The following is an 18649-nucleotide window of genomic DNA, read 5'->3' as shown; positions in this document are numbered from 1 at the left end:
AATGTCGTAGAGGTACTGAAAACCCTCCGATAGGTCGTAGGCGTAAGCCCCAAATTGTAGAGGTACAAAGAAACCCTCTGATAGGTCATAGGCAAAAGCCCCAATGCTGTGGAGATACTGGAAACCCTTCTACAGGTCGTAGGCATAAGCCCCGATATCGTAGAGGTACAAAGAAACCGTCTGACAGGTTGTAGGCAAAAGCCTCAATGTCGTACAGGTACTAAAAACCCTCTGACAAGTCGTAGGCCAAAGCCCCGATGTCGTAGAGGTACTAAAAGCCCTCCGACAGATGGTAGGCATAAGACCTGATGTCGTAGAGGTGCAAATAAACCCTTCCATTGGTTGTAGGCATAACCTCTATGACATAGAGGCATGGAACCCTCTGGTAACTCGAAGGTGCTGGCCAAGTACTAAAGAGGTTGCCTCAACCTCACCACGGCTAAGGGTCGAGGGGGTCGCAAACTGCCTCCCTCGGCCTAGCCATCAGCTTCACCTCCGGCAACTGCCGCTGGGCTTTGGATGGCTCTGCCTCCAGGGCCTCGCCATAGCTAACTGTCGAGGGGGTCATACACTGCCTCCCTCAGTCTAGCCATCAGTGTCACGTCAAGCAACCGCTGCTAGGCTCTGGATAGCCCTTCCTCCGGAGTCTTGCCACGGCTAAGGGCCGAGGGGGTCACGGACTGTATCCCTTAGCCTAGCCATCAGTTTCACCTCCAACAATCACCGCTGGGCTCCAGATGGCACTACCTCCGGAGCCTCGCCAAGGCTAAGGGCTGAGAGCATTACAGATTGCCTCCCTCGGTCTAGCCATTGGCTTCACCTCCGGCAACCATTGCTGGGCTCTGGATGGCCCTACTCTGGAGCCTCGCCATGGCTAAGGGCTGAGGGGGTCGCAGACTGCCTCCCTCGGTCTAGTCATTGGCTTCACCTTTGGCAACCATCGTTGGGCTTCGAATGGCCCTACTTCGGAGCCTCATCACGGTTAAGGACTGAGGGGGTCGCAAACTGCCTCCCTCGGTCTAGCCATCGGTTTCACCTTCGACAACCACCGTATGGTGCTAGATAGCCCTGCCTCCGGAGCCTCGTCACTTTTAAAGAATGAGTAGGTTGCGAACTGCCTCCCTTGGCCTAGCCATCGATTTCACCTTCGGCAACTACCGGTGGGTTTCAGATGGCCCTGCCTCCAGAGCCTCCCCATGGCTAAGGGCCGAGGGGGTCCAAACTGCCTTCCTTGACCTAGCGATCGGTTTCACCTCCGGAAACTGCCGCTAGGCTCCAGATGGCCCTGCCTCTAGAGCCTCACCATAGCTAAGGGCTGAGGGGGTCGCGGAGTGCCTTCCTCAACCTAGCCATCGGTCTCACCTCCGGCAACCACCACTAGGATCTGGATAGCCCTGCCTCTGGAGCCTCACCACGTCTAAGGGCCGAGGGTGTTGTGGACTGCCTCCCTCAGTCTAGCTATCAACTTCACCTCCTCTAACTGCCGTCAGGCTCTAAATAGATTGCTTTGAGTCGAAAATCTAGAGCAAATTTGGAGAGGAGTCTATGCCGACATCAGATAGAAGAATGTTTGTGTCATGCTAGAACCTAGTGGTGGCCAGGGCTGAGAGGTCACAAACTGCCTCTCTTGGCGTTAATTATCGACTTCGCCTCCATCCACCGCCACAAGGCTCTAAAACTACCTTGCCTCTATCAAAGAGCTCATATCATGGCCCCACTATCGTCTACACCTCCTCCGCCAGGAACGATGAGGTCACTATCCCCTGCCAAAGGCGTTGGGGGTCCAAACCTTCCGCATGTCGATGACACCTACCTTGGTTGTGTTAAGGCTTAAACCTGTGTAAGAATTCGCCGCTCTAGTTGCCCCTAAAGCACAAAAAACCCTACAATCACACTCTTTGACCACTAACAACCGCTACGTGTGAGGGGGGCGAGGAAGGTAAGGCACTAGAGCTTAGGCATACACAAAAAAGAACATGTCTAGTTGCATGCCCGGAGGATCGCCATACACTTCGATCAAAGAAAAAAAAGAAGAAACACTAAGTGGTCCCAATGACTTAAATATATTAATAAATTTAACATCTAAAAGATGCTTACATGCCTTCCTGAGTTCCTAGTATCTGGACTACCCGGGACCAAAAGCACTGACCAAAGATGGGGAAGAAAAGTACAAGCCCTAACAGCGATGCATAAAGTGGTGTATGCGCTTCTTCTGTGGCCTACCGTTGCGGAGGCTGATGCAGTAGCTAGCCCCTGCGCTATCAGAGGACTCCTCCACGGTCTTCTCTCCCTCCTCCTTGGCCTTCTTCTCCGCGTGGGATGCCTCCTTCTTCGCTTCCGCCTTCTCTTCCTCATCGATCTCCTTGTCTAAAAGATCTCAGTCAACCTCCTCTTCATCGTCAGATATATCGATAATCAAGACTGGAGCGACCAATTAGAGTAGAGATCGAGACAAAGCAGCGGGGGCGATTCTCTCTGCAAGGATGGAAGCATGATCGTGGCTGGCTCCAACCTTGTGAATATGCCCGTGGGACCGCTCGCATGTGGAGGAGGAGGACGCCATGATAAAGCCGAAGAAGAATCGCTCCCTTACATAGCAATGAAGGATCAACTGGGCTAGCCCCAGCTTTTATAGCTAGGCCAATCGTCTGCGTACGCCTAGGGAAGGAAATGGAACTGCCACAGGTACCGTCCCGTGGCCTCCCTAATTATTATCATAAAGAGTCATGGCCACATCCTAGTCAATTCCGTGCACACGCGACAATTCCCTCTGGCAGCACCCTAGTTTTTTGTATACACATCTCATCGCATTTATTAGTTGAATCCCTTTTGGTGCATGCAAGGCCAACTTGCACAAGACCCCAGGAGAACCAGTGCATTACCCCATCAGACGCACTGACATTACCATGCGTCATTAAGCGCTTGTACAAAAAAAAACAGGAAGAATATCTTACCTCTACACAAGATCTCCATTATGACGGTTCAAATGGCGAAAAGGCTCGCCATCGGAGAAGCTGACGAGCTTGCTCTGACCGCCACATGGCTTCAAATGGCGTTCATCTCCAAAACCTCTACACTCCGGCCTTAGCATGGGCTCCGGAGCGCATTATCTCCGTTCGAACCTCAACATCCTTTGGCTCCAACGCCTCTACGCCTCCGGCCTCAGCATGGGCTTCAGAGCACATTATCTCCATTTGAACCTCGACAGCCTTCAACTCCAACGCCTCTATGCCTCTGGCCTCATTGCCTCCGTTCGAACCTCGACGGCCTTTGGCTCCAACGCCTCCGGCCTCAGCATCGGCTCCGGAGCGCATTATCTCTATTCGAACCTCAACGGCCTTTGGCTCTAATGCCTCTATGTCTCTAGCCTCAGCATGGGCTTCGGAGCACATTGCCTCCGTTCCAACCTCAACGGCCTTCGGCTCTAACGCCTCTACGCCTCCGCCCTTAGCATGGGATCTAGAGCGTATTATCTCCATTCGAACCTCGACGGCCCAATGCCTCTGTGCCTTCGGTCTTAGCATGGGTTTTGGAGCTCATTGCCTCCGTTCGGACCTCGACGGTCTTCGGCTCCAACGCCTCTATGCCTCAGGCCTCAGTATGGGATCCAAAGCGCATTATCTCTGTTCGAACCTTGACGGCCTTTTACTCCAACGCCTCTACTTCTTCAGCCTCAACATGGGCTTCAGAGCGCATTTCCTCCATTCGAACCTCGACATCAATCGACTCCTGCGCCTTTATGCCTACAGCCTCAGCACGGGCTCCAGAAAGCATTGCCACTGCTCGAGCCTCGACGGCCTTTAGCTCCGATGTGTTTATGCCTTCAGCCTCGCTACAGGCTCCGGAGCGCATTGCCTCCTCTCAAGCTTCGATGTCCTTCATCTCCAACGCCTTTACGCTTCTGGCCTCGGTACGGGCTCCAGAGCGCATTGCCTCCGCTCGAGCCTCGATGGCGTTCGTCTCAACGCCTCTACGCCTCTAGCCTCCGCATGGGCTCTGGAGCGCATTTCCTCCACTCAAACCTCAATTGTCTTTAGCTCCAAAGTCTCTATGACTCCGGCCTGTGCAAGGGCTCCAGAACGCATCACCTCTGTTTGAACCTCGACGACCTTCGACTCCAACATCTATCACGTCTATAACTCTCTTCATTGGACTCCGGACCACACAGTTTTCTCTGGGTTAGGCTATCTCCATCTGGCTTCATCACCATCACTTACTATCATCACTGAGAGGCTCTTCAACAACTAAAAGTTATATTAGAATCCTGACTATGAGGCTAGGCTAAAGATAGATCCTTCTATACTTGCTCGCCCCTCCACACCTCGAGGCCAGCAGATGAGAGGGTTCTGTTAGGGAAAATATCTTAGCCCACAGATAATACTAAGGGGATGCTATTAAGAGCTTCTCCAAAGCTCTTGGGATCCGAACTCCCTGCAGAAGCTAAGGGTTTCGGAGGCCGTGAACCCCTCCGACTACCGCCTCTCGAGACATGGGAAGAAGCTGGCCTCCGAATGGAATATCAGCAAAAGGAGAACAACAAAGGCAACTGGTCAAACACGAAGTGACTGACAGTTAATGCTGGTGCAAGTGGTGGCCACCTTGATATCCCAGCACAAGTGGGAGTCGAACTGGCACCTTGGACAGTGCGGCGCTGCAATAGACGACCGGCTGAGTACTATGCCCTTAGGGCCAATTACAGCATAATATCTCCTGATTAGGGATAAATGCATTTTACCTAGGCCCATGCTGTGCAATTCGACCAGTCTAGACCCATGTGGTATAGTGATAGTTTGTATCACTATCTCAACCATCAGGCTAGGGGGCTAATCTTTTGACGATCAATACATTTGGTGTTATCCTGCCTCTCATTTTCTTCTCTAAGCTTGAGTCTCCTCCCTAGAAGAGACTCTCACCGCACCTTATTCGTGGAATACGTTTTCTTTCCCAACAACTTATATATTGAATTCGAAAATTTCCACCGGATACACCAACCATCAAATCCTGACTCCGCCACTTGTTCAAAGGGCTGAAGAAATAAATCACGAGTTAGAGGGGCTATGTGAGACAACCGCACAAGTTTAGGAGTCTACAGTGCAATTTTCTCTTTGACAAATATGATTGCAAATCTAGGCACTCTATTGCACTAGGCTGTTGAGCTGAGCTCAAGCGAGCCTGCTTACCTAGGCTCAACCTTGGTATGAGCTTGAGCCAAGCCTAATTTGGCGTTTCAAGCTTAAAACTGGACTCAAGCTCCACTTGACCAAAGCTCGAACAATCGAGAAAGGTCAACAACCACACTTCGATTTTAAACCTTCCATAAGAGCACGACCAATTGTTGACTGAGCTTGAGCTTGGCTTTTTAGCTTGGCTCGGAAAAGCCAAGCAACGACACCTTAAGGAATACTTTTTTATGGAAGCTTGCCAAGAACCAAGCTCGAACTCGGCTCGAAAATTTGGAATGCAAACATGTGACGGAAATTTAGAATGGTCTAGCTTATGATTATAGGAAGTCATAAATTGTTTAGAAGGCAAAGCTTATCGTCTCGGGAAGCCATAAGCTCATCCCTATTCCTGTTAGTAGCAAAAATGTGCAAAAAAATATTTATTTTTCTTTGTTCGTTTTGCGGAGAAGTGCAACTTGTTTCTCTTTGTGGCAATATTTCTGGCTAACAAGTAGTAGCCAACTAGCCATGCAACCTAGGTGGATCATCCCATCTAACACTATCTCATCCAGCATCATCCCATCCTGTACAACCAACCAAACGCTACCGTGCCAACTCAGACGGTGCTCCCTGTCCCTGGACAGTTTTTTTGTGCCGGGACCGAGACAGCCGCACGGATGCGTGCGCCGGTGGCCCCTGGGCCGATCCAGCTGCGCTGCATTGCAGCGTCCGCATGTGCGGGCCAGAGAGACTGGGCGCGTGGCAGTGTGCAACCGATGAGTTGGGCTGGGCCAGATGGTGAACTGGTGCTGGGCCCTTCTGCGGTTGGGCCAACCGCCTTTAAGCTTTCAAGACCGTTGCAAGACAAGAATGGAAGAAAGAAAGAACAGTCAGACAGAATCCGGCAGGTCAGACGTAGCAGATCAAACCTGGCACGATTGTCAACCAAGCAACTTCGATCTTTGACTGTTCGATTCTTACCTAATTAATTCCCTCGGTTTAAAAAATAGTGTCATTTTGGATGCAATCCTCCAGACACACAACTCTGATAACTGATAATATATTATAAAATGTATTAAAATTATAATGTTCGAAACAACCTTTTTTATGGAAAGGAAATTCCATTAACCAATAGCTCCGGCTAAATCACCAGCTGCTAAGATAAAAACAAAAGTAGGCACATGTACCTGCCAAAAAACAGGATCCAGCGACGACAAGCTCACTTTGAAAACTAGCTAAGGAGTCGGCTACTGAATTACACAATCTTAGAACTAAAGAGAAAGTATACTATGAAAAATTTACTCTAATGACACTCTTGCACTCTCTAATCAAGATCCCATATTATTTTCAAGTATTTGATCTCAATATTATAAAAAACATTGATAGGCTATGTTTAGTTAGTTTGAGGACACTTTTTTTACTGGAGGAAGTATAATCTCTTCGCTCAACCAGGTCTAAGCTGTCATATCTTCTCCATTGTTCCGGCAAAAAAAAAAATATATATCTTCTCCATCTTACTCTTTTCCTCTCTCCACCTTTCGTCGTCTCTATTGGTCCTCCACTAAAATACACTGCAGCCTTGTCATCCTCTGGCTCTTTGCACCACCCATAAATTTGTGACCTTCCTCCCTCGCCTGTTTCCTCTTGCTTTGGTCTCTTCCCTCTGATGTCTGTAAATTGGTTCGGTGACGCTAACATGTCTGTCATCACCGGCGAACAGTTAATCTCTACCGAAGCAGTTGTGAATTGCTGGAAAATTCTTCATAAATTAGTAGCACTAACATTATGCTGAACTACTGGAATATTGTCTCGAACTACCGGTACTACATACAAATTACCGAAACCTTTCTCGAAGAAACTTTGCTTATTTTTCTTCCACTAATATAGTCAATTGTTTCACTAGCACACATGTTGTTTGTTCAACTAATATTATATATGATAAAACATAGCCTATAGTTACTAAGTTGAAACACACATCTTAATGTACGAATTAACTTTGTATAGCTCCATACCTGAATAGACATCCACACCTGAATTTTGCATAAACGAAATAGACACACTTTTGAGTATACGTAGCCTTGTTTGGATTACAGGAATTTTGCAATAATGTCATATATAAGGAATAGTGTAAATTCCCAGAGGAATCCTACAAAATTCTCGTGTTCCACAGACTATAGTTGTATGGTACATTCTACTCCGGTGTGTATAATTTCCCCTGCGCGGCTCACAAAGGCACAGCGGCAACGGATACTCAACCACAACGAACAATCACACAGCTTTAATGTACCGACAAGTACGTACTGCTTCCCTTCCCAAGGCCAGCTGCAGCGTATGCCCAGGTCAACTGTTTGCTCACTCCGACGATCAGTGTAGCCTAGTAGGAGTAGTACGCACTCCCGGTGGCCATCCCTGCACCGATCCACGTATATAAATTGCCATCACCTGCTTGTCTTCTTCAGCTCCCATCTAGACACACATCGTCACTGCCATAAGGAAATCCAAGGTTCGAGAGAGTCCGACACAGTCCATAGTCCACAGTGCCGGAGATGAGCTGTGCACGTACCACTGGTAGCTGTGTTTTTCAGCTGGCAGTTCTTATACCATTCTGCCGTCATGGATCGTCGTCTTTGCATCATCGGCAGCTACAAGTCGGGTGCTACAACCGCACTTGTCCGAGGGCGGAAAGGCTCATCCGCAACGTCGTGCTGGCCGCCATCCGCCGAGACCCCGGCAATGGCCCGGGCCTCGTTCGCCTCTTCTTCCACGACTGCTTCGTCAGGGTACATGAGTCGTTAACCTCTCCTCAAATCCACCGACTCTGCACTGAATCAACTTGAAGAACAAGAGCGTAGCTGATCCACTTGTGTGTATATGTGTTCAGGGGTGTGATGCATCCGTGCTGCTTTGGAAGAAGAGGAATCGGCGGGCTTTCAACCGCGCATGTCTGCTGCCCGAAGAGCTTTGTAATCTGGTTCGAGACAAAGGTCGCTGCTGGATTTAGGCTGAAAACATGCCTCTAGCGCAGCTGCTTGGGCTCTAGGGTCGTGTTTTTCTTTGGTCAGTGCGTCACTGGCTGTGTTGTCGGTTTTAGTTTGTTACCGTGTTGTCGGACGACACTAGCACCGGCCGTCCTTTGTTTCCTTCAGTGTAATTTGTATTTCTGCTTTCCTCTTAATGAAACAACGCCGCTAAGGCGCGTTCTCGAAAAAAAAAATGCATCCGTGCTGCTCGATGCTGCCCCCGGCAGCAACGCCACCACCGTGGAGAAGTCGTCGCAGGCCAACAGCCCAAGCCTCCGTGCGAAGCGCGTCGTGGGGCGGCGGTGCCGGAGGACCGTCTCCTGCGCCGACATCGTCGCCTTCGCCGCGCGCGACGCCTGCGGCATCATGGGTGGGATCGACTTCGACGTGCCGGCGGGGCGCCGCGACGGCCGCGTCTCCAACGTGTCCGAGGTGCTCAGCAACCTGCCCCCGCCGTTCGCCAACGCCTCGCAGCTGGTCGACAGCTTCGCCGCCAAGAAACTCACCGCCAACGACATGGTCACGCTCTCCGGCGCGCCCTCCTTCGGCCGCTCCCACTGCTCGGCGTTCTCCTTCCGGCTGTACCCGCAGATCGCGGCGGACATGAACGCCACCTACGGCAGGTTCCTCCGGAGAAGCTGCCCCGCGGCGACGGGGCGCTGGGACTGGGTGGTGGACCTGGACCCCAGGACGGAGCTCCTGCTCGGCAACTGTAAAATGAAGTGTATAGAGCCATGCACACGTATGATCTTTTGTATCCCGGTTAGTTAGGGATTAGAATCACAATATCTCTAGCTACAATGTTTAAACGATTGTTTAGATGGTATTGTATCAGATTGTATCTTCTAGAGATTTGTACATCATCTATATAAAGACTAACACGCCGGCCAAGTTGTGTTGTGCGCTTCCATTCACAAAATCCATCTACTAGGTATCAGAGCCTGATCGATCTAAGCCACCATGAGTTCCGCCGCTAGCTCTTCTCAACCCTAGATGCCCTTGCATCGAGCATTGCGGCTAGCCTTACTGCTAGCGTATCGGCGAGTCTCAGCACTGGTGCTTCCTCCTCTTCGTCCGCCCCTTCAACCTTCAACTTTGGTCACCTCATCACTGTGAAACTTGGGCAGGAGAACTTCCTCTTGTGGAAAGCGCAAGTCATTCCTCTCCTGCGGAGCATGCGCATCCTCGGCTACGTTGACGGCACCAAGCCATGCCCTGACGAGCACATCACCCAGTCTCCAGAGTCTGGGGCCGCTAATATCGCCAACCCGGCCTATGACACCTAGGTACAATAGGATCAATCGATCCTCTCTGCACTGCTTTCGTCCATGACGGAAGCGGTGCTCGGCCAGATGCTCTTGATGGCCACTTCCCACGAAGTGTGGGTCGCTCTCGACGACATGTTCTCTTCCCAGTCGATGGTGAGATCGATGCAACTTCAGGTTCAAACTATCCACCATCAAGAAGCGCGACATGTCGGTAGCCATCTACTTCAACAAAGTCAAGTCACTCGTCGACACCTTGATGTCTATTGGTCAAGAACTTAAACCCTACGAGTTCACCTTGTATCTTCTCACGGGTCTCAACGCCGACTACGACTCCTTTGTCTCCTCGTGACTACTCATGACTCGGTGATGTCTGTCTGTGATCTCTAAGCTTATCTCCTGAGCCATGAGCAACGGATAGAGAACCGAGAGGCCGAGACTCATGGCGAAAATCACTCAGCCAATGCCGCCATCCAATCCAAGAATGCTGTGAAGAACAATACTCATCCTCCCAACAACAACAAGTCCAGCTACTCCAAACAGAAGAACACCAACACTGGCGGAGGTACCAATAGTGGCAATCGACCTGTCTGTTAGTTCTGCGACAAGGTAGGTCATGTTGCCTCTCGATGCTACAAGCGTTTAAATAGAGATTTTGCTGGGGTTGGCAATGAAGATCGTGTCGCAGCGACGGCTACACAAGGGCACACACCTTCCTACTCCATTGACTCAAGCTAGTATGCAGACATGGATGCGACAGACCATCCCACCAACGAATTTGACAAACTCACCGTGAAGGAGCAGTATCAAGGAAAGGACCAAGTTCACACAGCAAACGGGTCGGGTATGGCAATATCACATGTTGATCAAACTTTACTTCATACACCATCATCTTGATCAATTCATCTTAAGGCTGTCCTTCATGTTCCCTAATTACACGCAACTTGCCTTTTGTTCATAAACTCACTCAAGATAACAATGTTCTTGTTGAATTTCATCCTGATGATGTCTCTGATAAGGATCAGGGAATGAGGGAAACTCTTCTTAGAGGCAAGTGTCGTGGTGGTCTCTACTCCATCGAGTCTTCTTCATCCAAACAAGTCTTCAGCGGTGTCAAGGTGTCACTGGCACTCTCGCCTTGGTCATCCGTCATCCCAAATCGTCCAGCATGTTCTTCATCGCCATGAGCTCCCCTTTGAGTCAATAGCGAATAAAAGTGTTTGTGATGCCTACCAACAAGGCAAAAGTCATCAACTGCATTTTCCTTCACCAAATAATATAGCTTCATCTCCTCTAGAATTAGTGTTCTCGGATGTATGGGGCCCCACCCAAACCTCTGTTAGGGGTCACAAGTTTTATCTAAGCTTTGTTGATTCCTATAGTGCTTTACATGGTTATACCTTCTTGAGCACAAGTCTGATGTTTTCAAAGTAGTTGTGAAATTTCAAACCCATGTCGAGTGCCTTCTAAACAGGAAAATACTTCACATTCAAACTGACATGGGCGGGGAATATGAAAAGTTGCATCCTTTTTTTTTTCAGAAACTTGGCATTGCTCATCGTGTAGCATGTCCCCATACGCATCAACAAAATGGAGCTATAGAGTGCAAACATCGGCATATTGTTGAAACTGGCTTGACCTTGTTTGCTCATGCATCTGTTCCCCTTCGTTTCTAGAGTGATGCTTTCACCACTGCTTGTTTTCTCATCAACCGTATGCCTACATGAGTTCTCAACATGCAAACACCCCTAAAACGTCTTCTTGGAGAAAAAACTGATTACATTTTTCTCAAAGTTTTTGGATGTGCTTGCTGGCCACACTTACGTCCATACAATTCACACAAACTTGAGTTTTGTTCCAAAAAAATGTGTTTTCCTATGGTATAGTTCTCTTCATCGAGGCTATAAGTGTTTGCATGTGCCATCTCATTGTGTATACATATCTCGTTATGTCATTTTTTATAAGTCTTTTTTTTCCTTTTGCTGCATTGGCTTCTTCATCGTCTACTCCTTCTCCTGCCATCTCACCTATTCGTGTTTTACATGACCAACTTGTTGATATTGTCCATGCATCCCTGTTGTTAGCTAACCATGATGCAGGTCCTGTTCGTGGCCCACGAGTGGAAAATCTTACGGATGATATGCACCCATTTCTCCAATACATACGCCAAGCCGGGTGTCCTCTCCAGTTGATGCATCATTGGGTGCCAACTCACATGAAAATGCCGACGATAGTCCACCTGGCTCAAGTGTTTCCACTGATGCTCTCTTACTCGATGATGAACCTACTGCTCCAGCTCCTGTGCCGCTGCCCGTGGTACCCTCACATCCGATGCATACTCGTCTTCAGGACAACATCCACAAACCTCTTGTGAGTACAGATGGGACAGTCACATATGCTGTCACTTGTACCTCTGCTAAACCGAGTGATCATCAAGAGGCTCTCACTATTCCCCATTGGAAGGATGCTACGGTTGTTGAATATGCAGCACTGCTCTCACTGTTCCCCATTGGAAGGATGCTATGGTTGCTGAATATGCAGCACTGATGCAGAACAAGACTTGGCATTTTGTTCCCCCTAGGTCTGGTGTTAACATCATCGACTGCAAGTGGGTTTTTAAGATTAAAAGGAAGGCTGATGGCTCTATTGATCGCTATAAAGCACGGTTCATAGCCAAAGGATTCAAGCAAAGGTATGGTTATGACTATGAGAACACTTTTAGCCCAGTAGTTAAACACTCTACAATTCAGATCCTTCTCTCCATGGTAGTCTCTAATGGTTGGCATCTCAAGCAACTTGATGTTCAAAATGCCTTCTTAAATGGCTATATTGAGGAAGAAGTGTATATGCATCAATCTCCAGGATTTGAGAATTCTCAATGTTCCTCGCATCTCTGTCACCTTGATAAAGCTTTGTAAGGGTTGAAGCAAGCTTCGAGAGCGTGGCACTCTCGTCTCAGTTCTACATTGTCCGCTATGGGTTTCACTGCATCCAAGGCTGACACTTTGTTGTTCATTTGTCGATCCAATGGTGTGAAAACATTTTGATAAAAATGAAGCCTCAAAATTCTAGAAAATTCTAACAAGCTTTTGAAAACATTTAGAAGCTAACTAAAAATATTTTGAGATCATGAAAACATTTGATGTTTTAGAAATTAAAATTTTAAAAAATAAAACAAATAGAATCCAAGTGAGCTCAATAAAATCCAAGAAAAACCAGAGAAAATCAACAACTCAAAAAGAAACCATAAGTACCTATTACTCAACATGAATGCATTCAAACAACTATAACCTTATTCAAATTTGAATTTGAATTTAAAAATAGGATTTTTCCTATTCCAATTATTTAATCTATAATCTAATCTTGGAAAATTTTAGAAACTTGAGAAATCTAAAAATCAGGGCGTGACATGTGTATATCAAGGTTTAGCCGATATGATCTTTGTGTATACTTAGAGGTCAACATGTCCTGCTAGGGGCCGCTATTTATTTCAGTTTGGAAAGGGTTTCTGAGTCGTAGTTGTTTGTACATGAACCTAACAGGTCACACACTTAATAGGTTGGAACAAAACATATGAATTGGATTCGTATATGGGTTTGATTGGATTGTGATCTATGAGGTGTTTGAGTCCTAAAGGGCTTCCAACATGGGAGCCTATTAGTGACCTCTATATAAGGAGCGCCATGGGTGGGGCGTGAAGGGGAAGAGCCACTTTGAAACCCTAGCTGCAACCCTCCACACGATCACCCAAAACCCTAGCCACGCGTGTGGTGCTAGCACATCGGTGCTCGGCGATCCTACCCAGTACGTGTGGATACCATAGAGGCGTTGCTGCTACTGTAGCGCTAATCTCCTCAACGTGAAGATTGCGATGCTTTTGTCCGATTGGTCGAGGACACGATAGACCTGCTCGAAAAACTGGTATAGGAACTGGTCGAGAAATATGATCACCTGCTTGGAGTTGGTCAAGGACGTGACAGAACTGCTCGAGGAGCAGGTCGAGAAGCATGGCCACCTACTTGGAGCTGGCCGAGGAGCATGACCACCTACACGAGGCTAGTCATGGATCCGATTGAGAAGCTGTTCGAGGTGTTTGACGCGCATGATGTTGGATCGGTCCACTCCAACTCTTCTTTTGTTACACTACGAGTCTAGTGGTAATGATCTATGATCTCCTATTTGCATGGTTTCCTGGATGAATGCGGTAGAAATTTTTTATTTTTAAGCCAGTGTAGCCAACCTGTTTCCCAACAGAGAGACCACTCAACTAAATGAGATATCAATATTCGCCATGTGAGAACCGAAAAACAACTAGCCGATATCCTCACCAAGCCCCTAGATGAGCAAAGGTTTTGTGAGTTGAGAAGTAAGCTAAATATCCTAGATTATCACAACGTGGCTTGATATGTTTCATACAATTGGTTGTTTTAGTCTAGTAGTTTTGATAGCTAGAAGTTTGCAAAAATATCTTTTAGTGGTATTTTTCAAAAGATTTGATTCTTTGATCTTTTAATCATATTTTTCTACTTGTTATCGTTGTTATGTATTGTTTTTTTTTGGTTGATCACAAGTGGTAAAACCTCTTAAATGTCCAACTATCCAATTTCTCTAAGATCCAAATCGAATCTCAGTTCGAAAATCAGTTTTGTCATCCTCAAGAACCCGGAAGTTTCGGCCTCAGCTCGAAAGTTCTGGATTCTTGAAATCCTTCGATCTTTATCTTTCTTTCAAGTTGACAGAACCCGAAAGTTCCAGGTCCACCCGGAACTTCTGGGTCCACCCGGAAGTTCCGGATGCTGTCAATTCACCTGGATGTTCCGAGTTTCATCCGAGTGACCCCTCTCGGTTTCAAACTCTATCTCAACTCAGAAGTTCCGGGTTCTACCTGGAACTTCCGAGTTCTAGAGATTTATACCCCTACCCGATAGATACCCCCTCATTCTACACTTCTTCATCTTCTCTCTCACCCTCTCTGATGTGGGTTTGCCCGATCTTTCAAAGTTAATATGATAAGTCAATTTAGTAGAGTTTCAATGTTGATAATCCAAAGGCTCCTACCAGAACAGATCGAGAGCCCTCGCAATCACTACATCACTACTCTATGGTTATCAACCGTGCAAAGACATGGTTGACCTCTCTAAGAAAGCTTTTCCTAGAAGCAAATTGAGAACACAAGCAAGAACAGTAGATGTAATATGAATATTGTTGATTACCAATGAAGTGCTCGAGTTTGAGGTTCTACAAATTGATATATGACAAAACTGTCTAAAATAGAATAATCTAACCAAAACTAAGCCTAAACTACAACAACTACTATTTATATATAGAGAGGAGTGTGAGGAAAGCCGACCTAGGGTTGTGCAGTTGTGGAGAGAGACGTATACAACCTGGACTCGGACCCCGACATGATTACATGACCCGAGAAGGCCCAAAACAGTGATGCAACATATTATTCCTTTGACTATGACTAAACTATAAGGAATATTTCGTCGATACCAGATCCATTGGAAAGAGTTCATCATAAGTTTTCCAGGAAGTTCAAGAACACCTCAAACGGACTTCGTATGCAAGAGTTATGCCCATTTTACTGACGTGATGTCCTAGAACTCGAGTAGACTTTGTAGTTTGACTAGGACTTGACATTGACTCTTAGTAGACTTGGAACTCGAGTGATGATGTCCAGGTGAGCTTGTGGTATGTCCAGATAAGGTTGTGGTGCTTCTCCCAAGTTCCTAAGCAACAAAATAACATCTTTACGAAGAAAATATGAACATTGAGGAACAAATTCACCTTATGTGTATCCGAGGGAGCCATGCTCTTATCACAGTCACCCCGGTGGCGCCCTCACCAGCAATATCATGGTTTTGCTACCAAGATCTCAAGTTCTCCACTAAGTTAACTCCTTCCATGGTCGAAATCTCCAGCCCTTTCAACTCCAGGCTCTTCAATTGAACTCAAGGGATACCTCAGAACCGATGGTCCCAATCTCTGAATGCCTTGCTTTTAGAGTCTATTAGCTTTGGTGAACAAGTTCCTTTCTCAACATAGAGCCATGATCTACATGGGTTTGCAATTTCTTTGGATGAATCCTTCAATACCCTAATTCCTACCCATGTTCGAGCAACCCGGAAGTTCCGGATTGTCCAGCAAATCTTTATCTAGATCATGTTCTTTAATTCCAATTCTTATTCAATCTTTTTCCTTTCTCAAACATATCATCCTTGTGTTTCTCATAACAGTGTGAGATGCAGCGTGAGAGGTTTGTTGGTCAAACTTTTTAAATGAGAACCAAGGCTCGACATGATCCCCTAGTTGGAGCACAACGTGATGATCCATCACAGTAGCCTATTTCAGAGGAAGGTGGCAATGGGAGTGGTCATACCACAAGGTCATTCACAAGGTACCACTGTCTCAGTCTAGTGGCATTCACATTGACAAGATTGCTCAAACCATCAATGTGGGTCATCGTGGTACTTTGCCACCTAGAAGAGGAAAAGGTACATGTAGAAGGAAAAGAAAGGTAGTGGCCTCTAGCTCTAGAGCACACGATAACATTAAAGAAGAGGAAGAACAGTCTGAGCAGCAGCAACAAGGCCGTAACTCAGTAGCAGCTTTGAAGCTACGTAATGTGCATAGGATGGTAAACCAATTTGAACTTGGTAGAAGGCTAGTTGATTACAAAGGCAAATCAGAGCTTTGCAAAAGAGATAGAGAACAAGATCCTTATGAATATGAGAAGCATTCCTCATATTACAGATTCCACTCTGGTTCCAAGAAGACTTCTATGACACATTGATCTTTCCAATGAAAGAGCCAATCACTCCAATGCAGTGGATTGATTGGGATTATATGGCTTCAATGAATAATCAAGAATTCAACACTATAATCGTAGCTTGTGAGTAGAAAAATGTCAAGAAGATTATGGGCTTCCAGCATGATTGGAGTGTTGAGGTGACTGTCCAATTCTATGCCACTATTTATTTTGAGCATGATCAAAATCAAACCAAGAGTTGGATGATAGAAGGGACCGAATATGAAGTCAAGTACAATGTTTTTGTCTGCATGCTTGGATTTGACATTCGTAATACTAGCAAAGCAAAAATCCATGATGAAGTTCAACTTTTTGCCGACGAGATGCACTTTATGTATGATCGTGAAGGCGGAGAAGTGAAGTATGGCAAAATCAAAGGCATGAAACCCTTTTATGAGCTTCTAAATAGAGTGTTCCAAAGAACTTTGGCTCTAAATGGTGGTGATGCTACAAATTTTCAAGGAATATCAAGGAATTTGCTTGCCAAGATGAGGAGTAATGCCGAAGCATTTAGTGTGTTTGATTTCATTTGGCAAGAAATTCGGCTTACTTCCATAAATCCTCACAAGAGTTGTGCTTATGCTCCATACATCATGTATATGATTGAGAGAGTTTCTAAGAAAGTGTTTTTGAAAGAAGTCAAGCATGAACTGTTAAGGATAAGGCCAAAGGATGGTCAAGCTAGTGTGTCTTCACCTCGTAGAGCAGCACCTACCTGCGGTTCTCCATCCTGTGGCTCATCCTCTTTTATCAAGAATGCTCTCGAAGCCATATTTCAGTGTATACTCACAATGCCGTAAAGATCAAAGAGCATAAGGACCGCACCAACTTGAGGTTGAGAAAGCTTGAGGAGAGGCAAAAAGAAATTCATGCACATTTGAGGATTGAGCCTCCTTGCTCACCAGTAGCTTCCGAGGAAGAAGTGAGTGATCTCGAGGCTTTTGATAATCCTTGGACTTGGTATGATGAAACTCAAGCTATTGTTGCTAGTGTTGGAACATCTACTTCTGCTCATGCTCAAGTTAGTGATGTTGAGGAAGAAACCGAAGAAGAAGACGGAGAAGAAGATGTTGGAGGTGCCGAGGAAAGCTCCAATGGCAAGGACGATGATGACTACGAGGAGGATATCAACTGAGCTATCCTTTCGGCTTTTCTTTCCTTTTTGGTGTCATGATGCCAAATAGGGAGAGCATGTATCTTTCTGTCTGCTGTCTATTCTTTTGCCTGAACCCGGAAGTTTAGGGTGAATCTGGAAGTTCTGGGGTATGTGACAGTGTCTGTCTCCTTTATCTTTCAGCTTAAATCTTTACCGTTCGTGGTTGGAAATGTAAGACTACTTATTGAAATGGTGTGATGAACTATGTGGTGTGCTTAGCAGTTGTTGAACTTTAAATTTGTAAGACTCATTTATGCAAATGTGATGCCCATGAGATGCTTTGGTGTAATGCTATTTTTATGTTTTTTAAGTGATATATCTTGTCACATGCATCACAAACTTATCATGTTCACTCACATTTTTTTTGCACCCCATGGATGCTAAGATACAGGGGGAGTTCTTGCAAAATCTTTTGAATATGTGCATTTGATGTCAAAATTAAATTTTATTCAATGCACACATCTAGGGGGAGCTCACCATATATCTTAGGATTCAAAATCTTTAATTCAATTAACTTTTGTAAGCTTTAATCATGTTTTCATCAATCACAAAAAGAGGGAGATTGAAAGAGTATCTATGCCCCCTATGTGGGTTTTGGATAATTGATAACAAGAGATTAAGGGACTAATAAAGTTTAATCAGTTTATGAACAGGTATTAGTCCCATGGAAAACTTAGTGGATGCTAGGCACCCTCAAAAAGGAAAAGAGAAGTGACATGTGGCTACCTAATAGATTTAAATTTCTTTGGTTTGAATTCGAGTATAGATATGCCATACTATCAAGAGGGATGTGTATAAATAGTCTTGAGGATGTCTCAGCCCTCAAAGTACCTATTTGACCTAAAAATGAGAGGCACAAAACACCCCAAAAACATTGGAAGTTCCATGGTGTTTTCTGTATCCGGATGTTCCGGACTAACCCAGAAGTTTCGGGTAGCTAGAACTTTCGGATGGGAGTCCAGGCAGGGGTGCTTGGTTATGGGTTTAAGCCTCAACCTGGAAGTTCTAGATGGGTTCAGAACTTCCAGATTCTGTAATCTTTTAGTCAAACCTTCCGGATGAAGTTCCGAGTTGGGGTCCTCATTTATCTTGGTCTCTTGCCAACCTAGAAGTTCCGGGCTAAGCCAGAAAGTTGCATAGCGGCTAGTTTTTGGGGTTGGGTATAAATACCCCCCCCCCCTTTCTTTTGGGGTTGTTGACCTACAATGAGATAAAAGCTTTTAAATCTATTCAAT

The 18649-nt window shown here is 46.1% G+C and overlaps 1 protein-coding gene across 1 annotated transcript; it reads left to right on the top strand.

Moving 5' to 3' along the window:
- The first annotated feature begins 7708 nt into the window (after positions 1-7708).
- On the top strand, positions 7709-17393 carry LOC133931272 (peroxidase 5-like). The gene is made up of 4 exons (XM_062378128.1): positions 7709-7942; positions 8044-8050; positions 8376-8894; positions 17038-17393. The coding sequence occupies exons 1-4, from the start codon at positions 7709-7711 to the stop codon at positions 17391-17393; spliced, it is 1116 nt and encodes a 371-aa protein (XP_062234112.1).
- The last annotated feature ends 1256 nt before the right edge of the window (positions 17394-18649 follow it).

The sequence above is a fragment of the Phragmites australis genome, chromosome 1 (genome assembly GCF_958298935.1).
Source record: "Phragmites australis chromosome 1, lpPhrAust1.1, whole genome shotgun sequence".
In the NCBI taxonomy this organism is placed as follows: domain Eukaryota; kingdom Viridiplantae; phylum Streptophyta; class Magnoliopsida; order Poales; family Poaceae; genus Phragmites; species Phragmites australis.
This window is presented reverse-complemented; position numbering and strand designations above follow the sequence as displayed.

Excerpts from the sequence above, each read along its gene's own strand:
- LOC133931272 (XM_062378128.1), top strand. The coding sequence starts at position 7,709 with ATGAGCTGTGCACGTACCACTGGTAGCTGTGTTTTTCAGCTGGCAGTT. Across the intron at positions 8,895-17,037 it reads GGAGCTCCTGCTCGGCAACT|TGTATACTCACAATGCCGTA; the intron begins GTAAAATGAAGT and ends GCCATATTTCAG.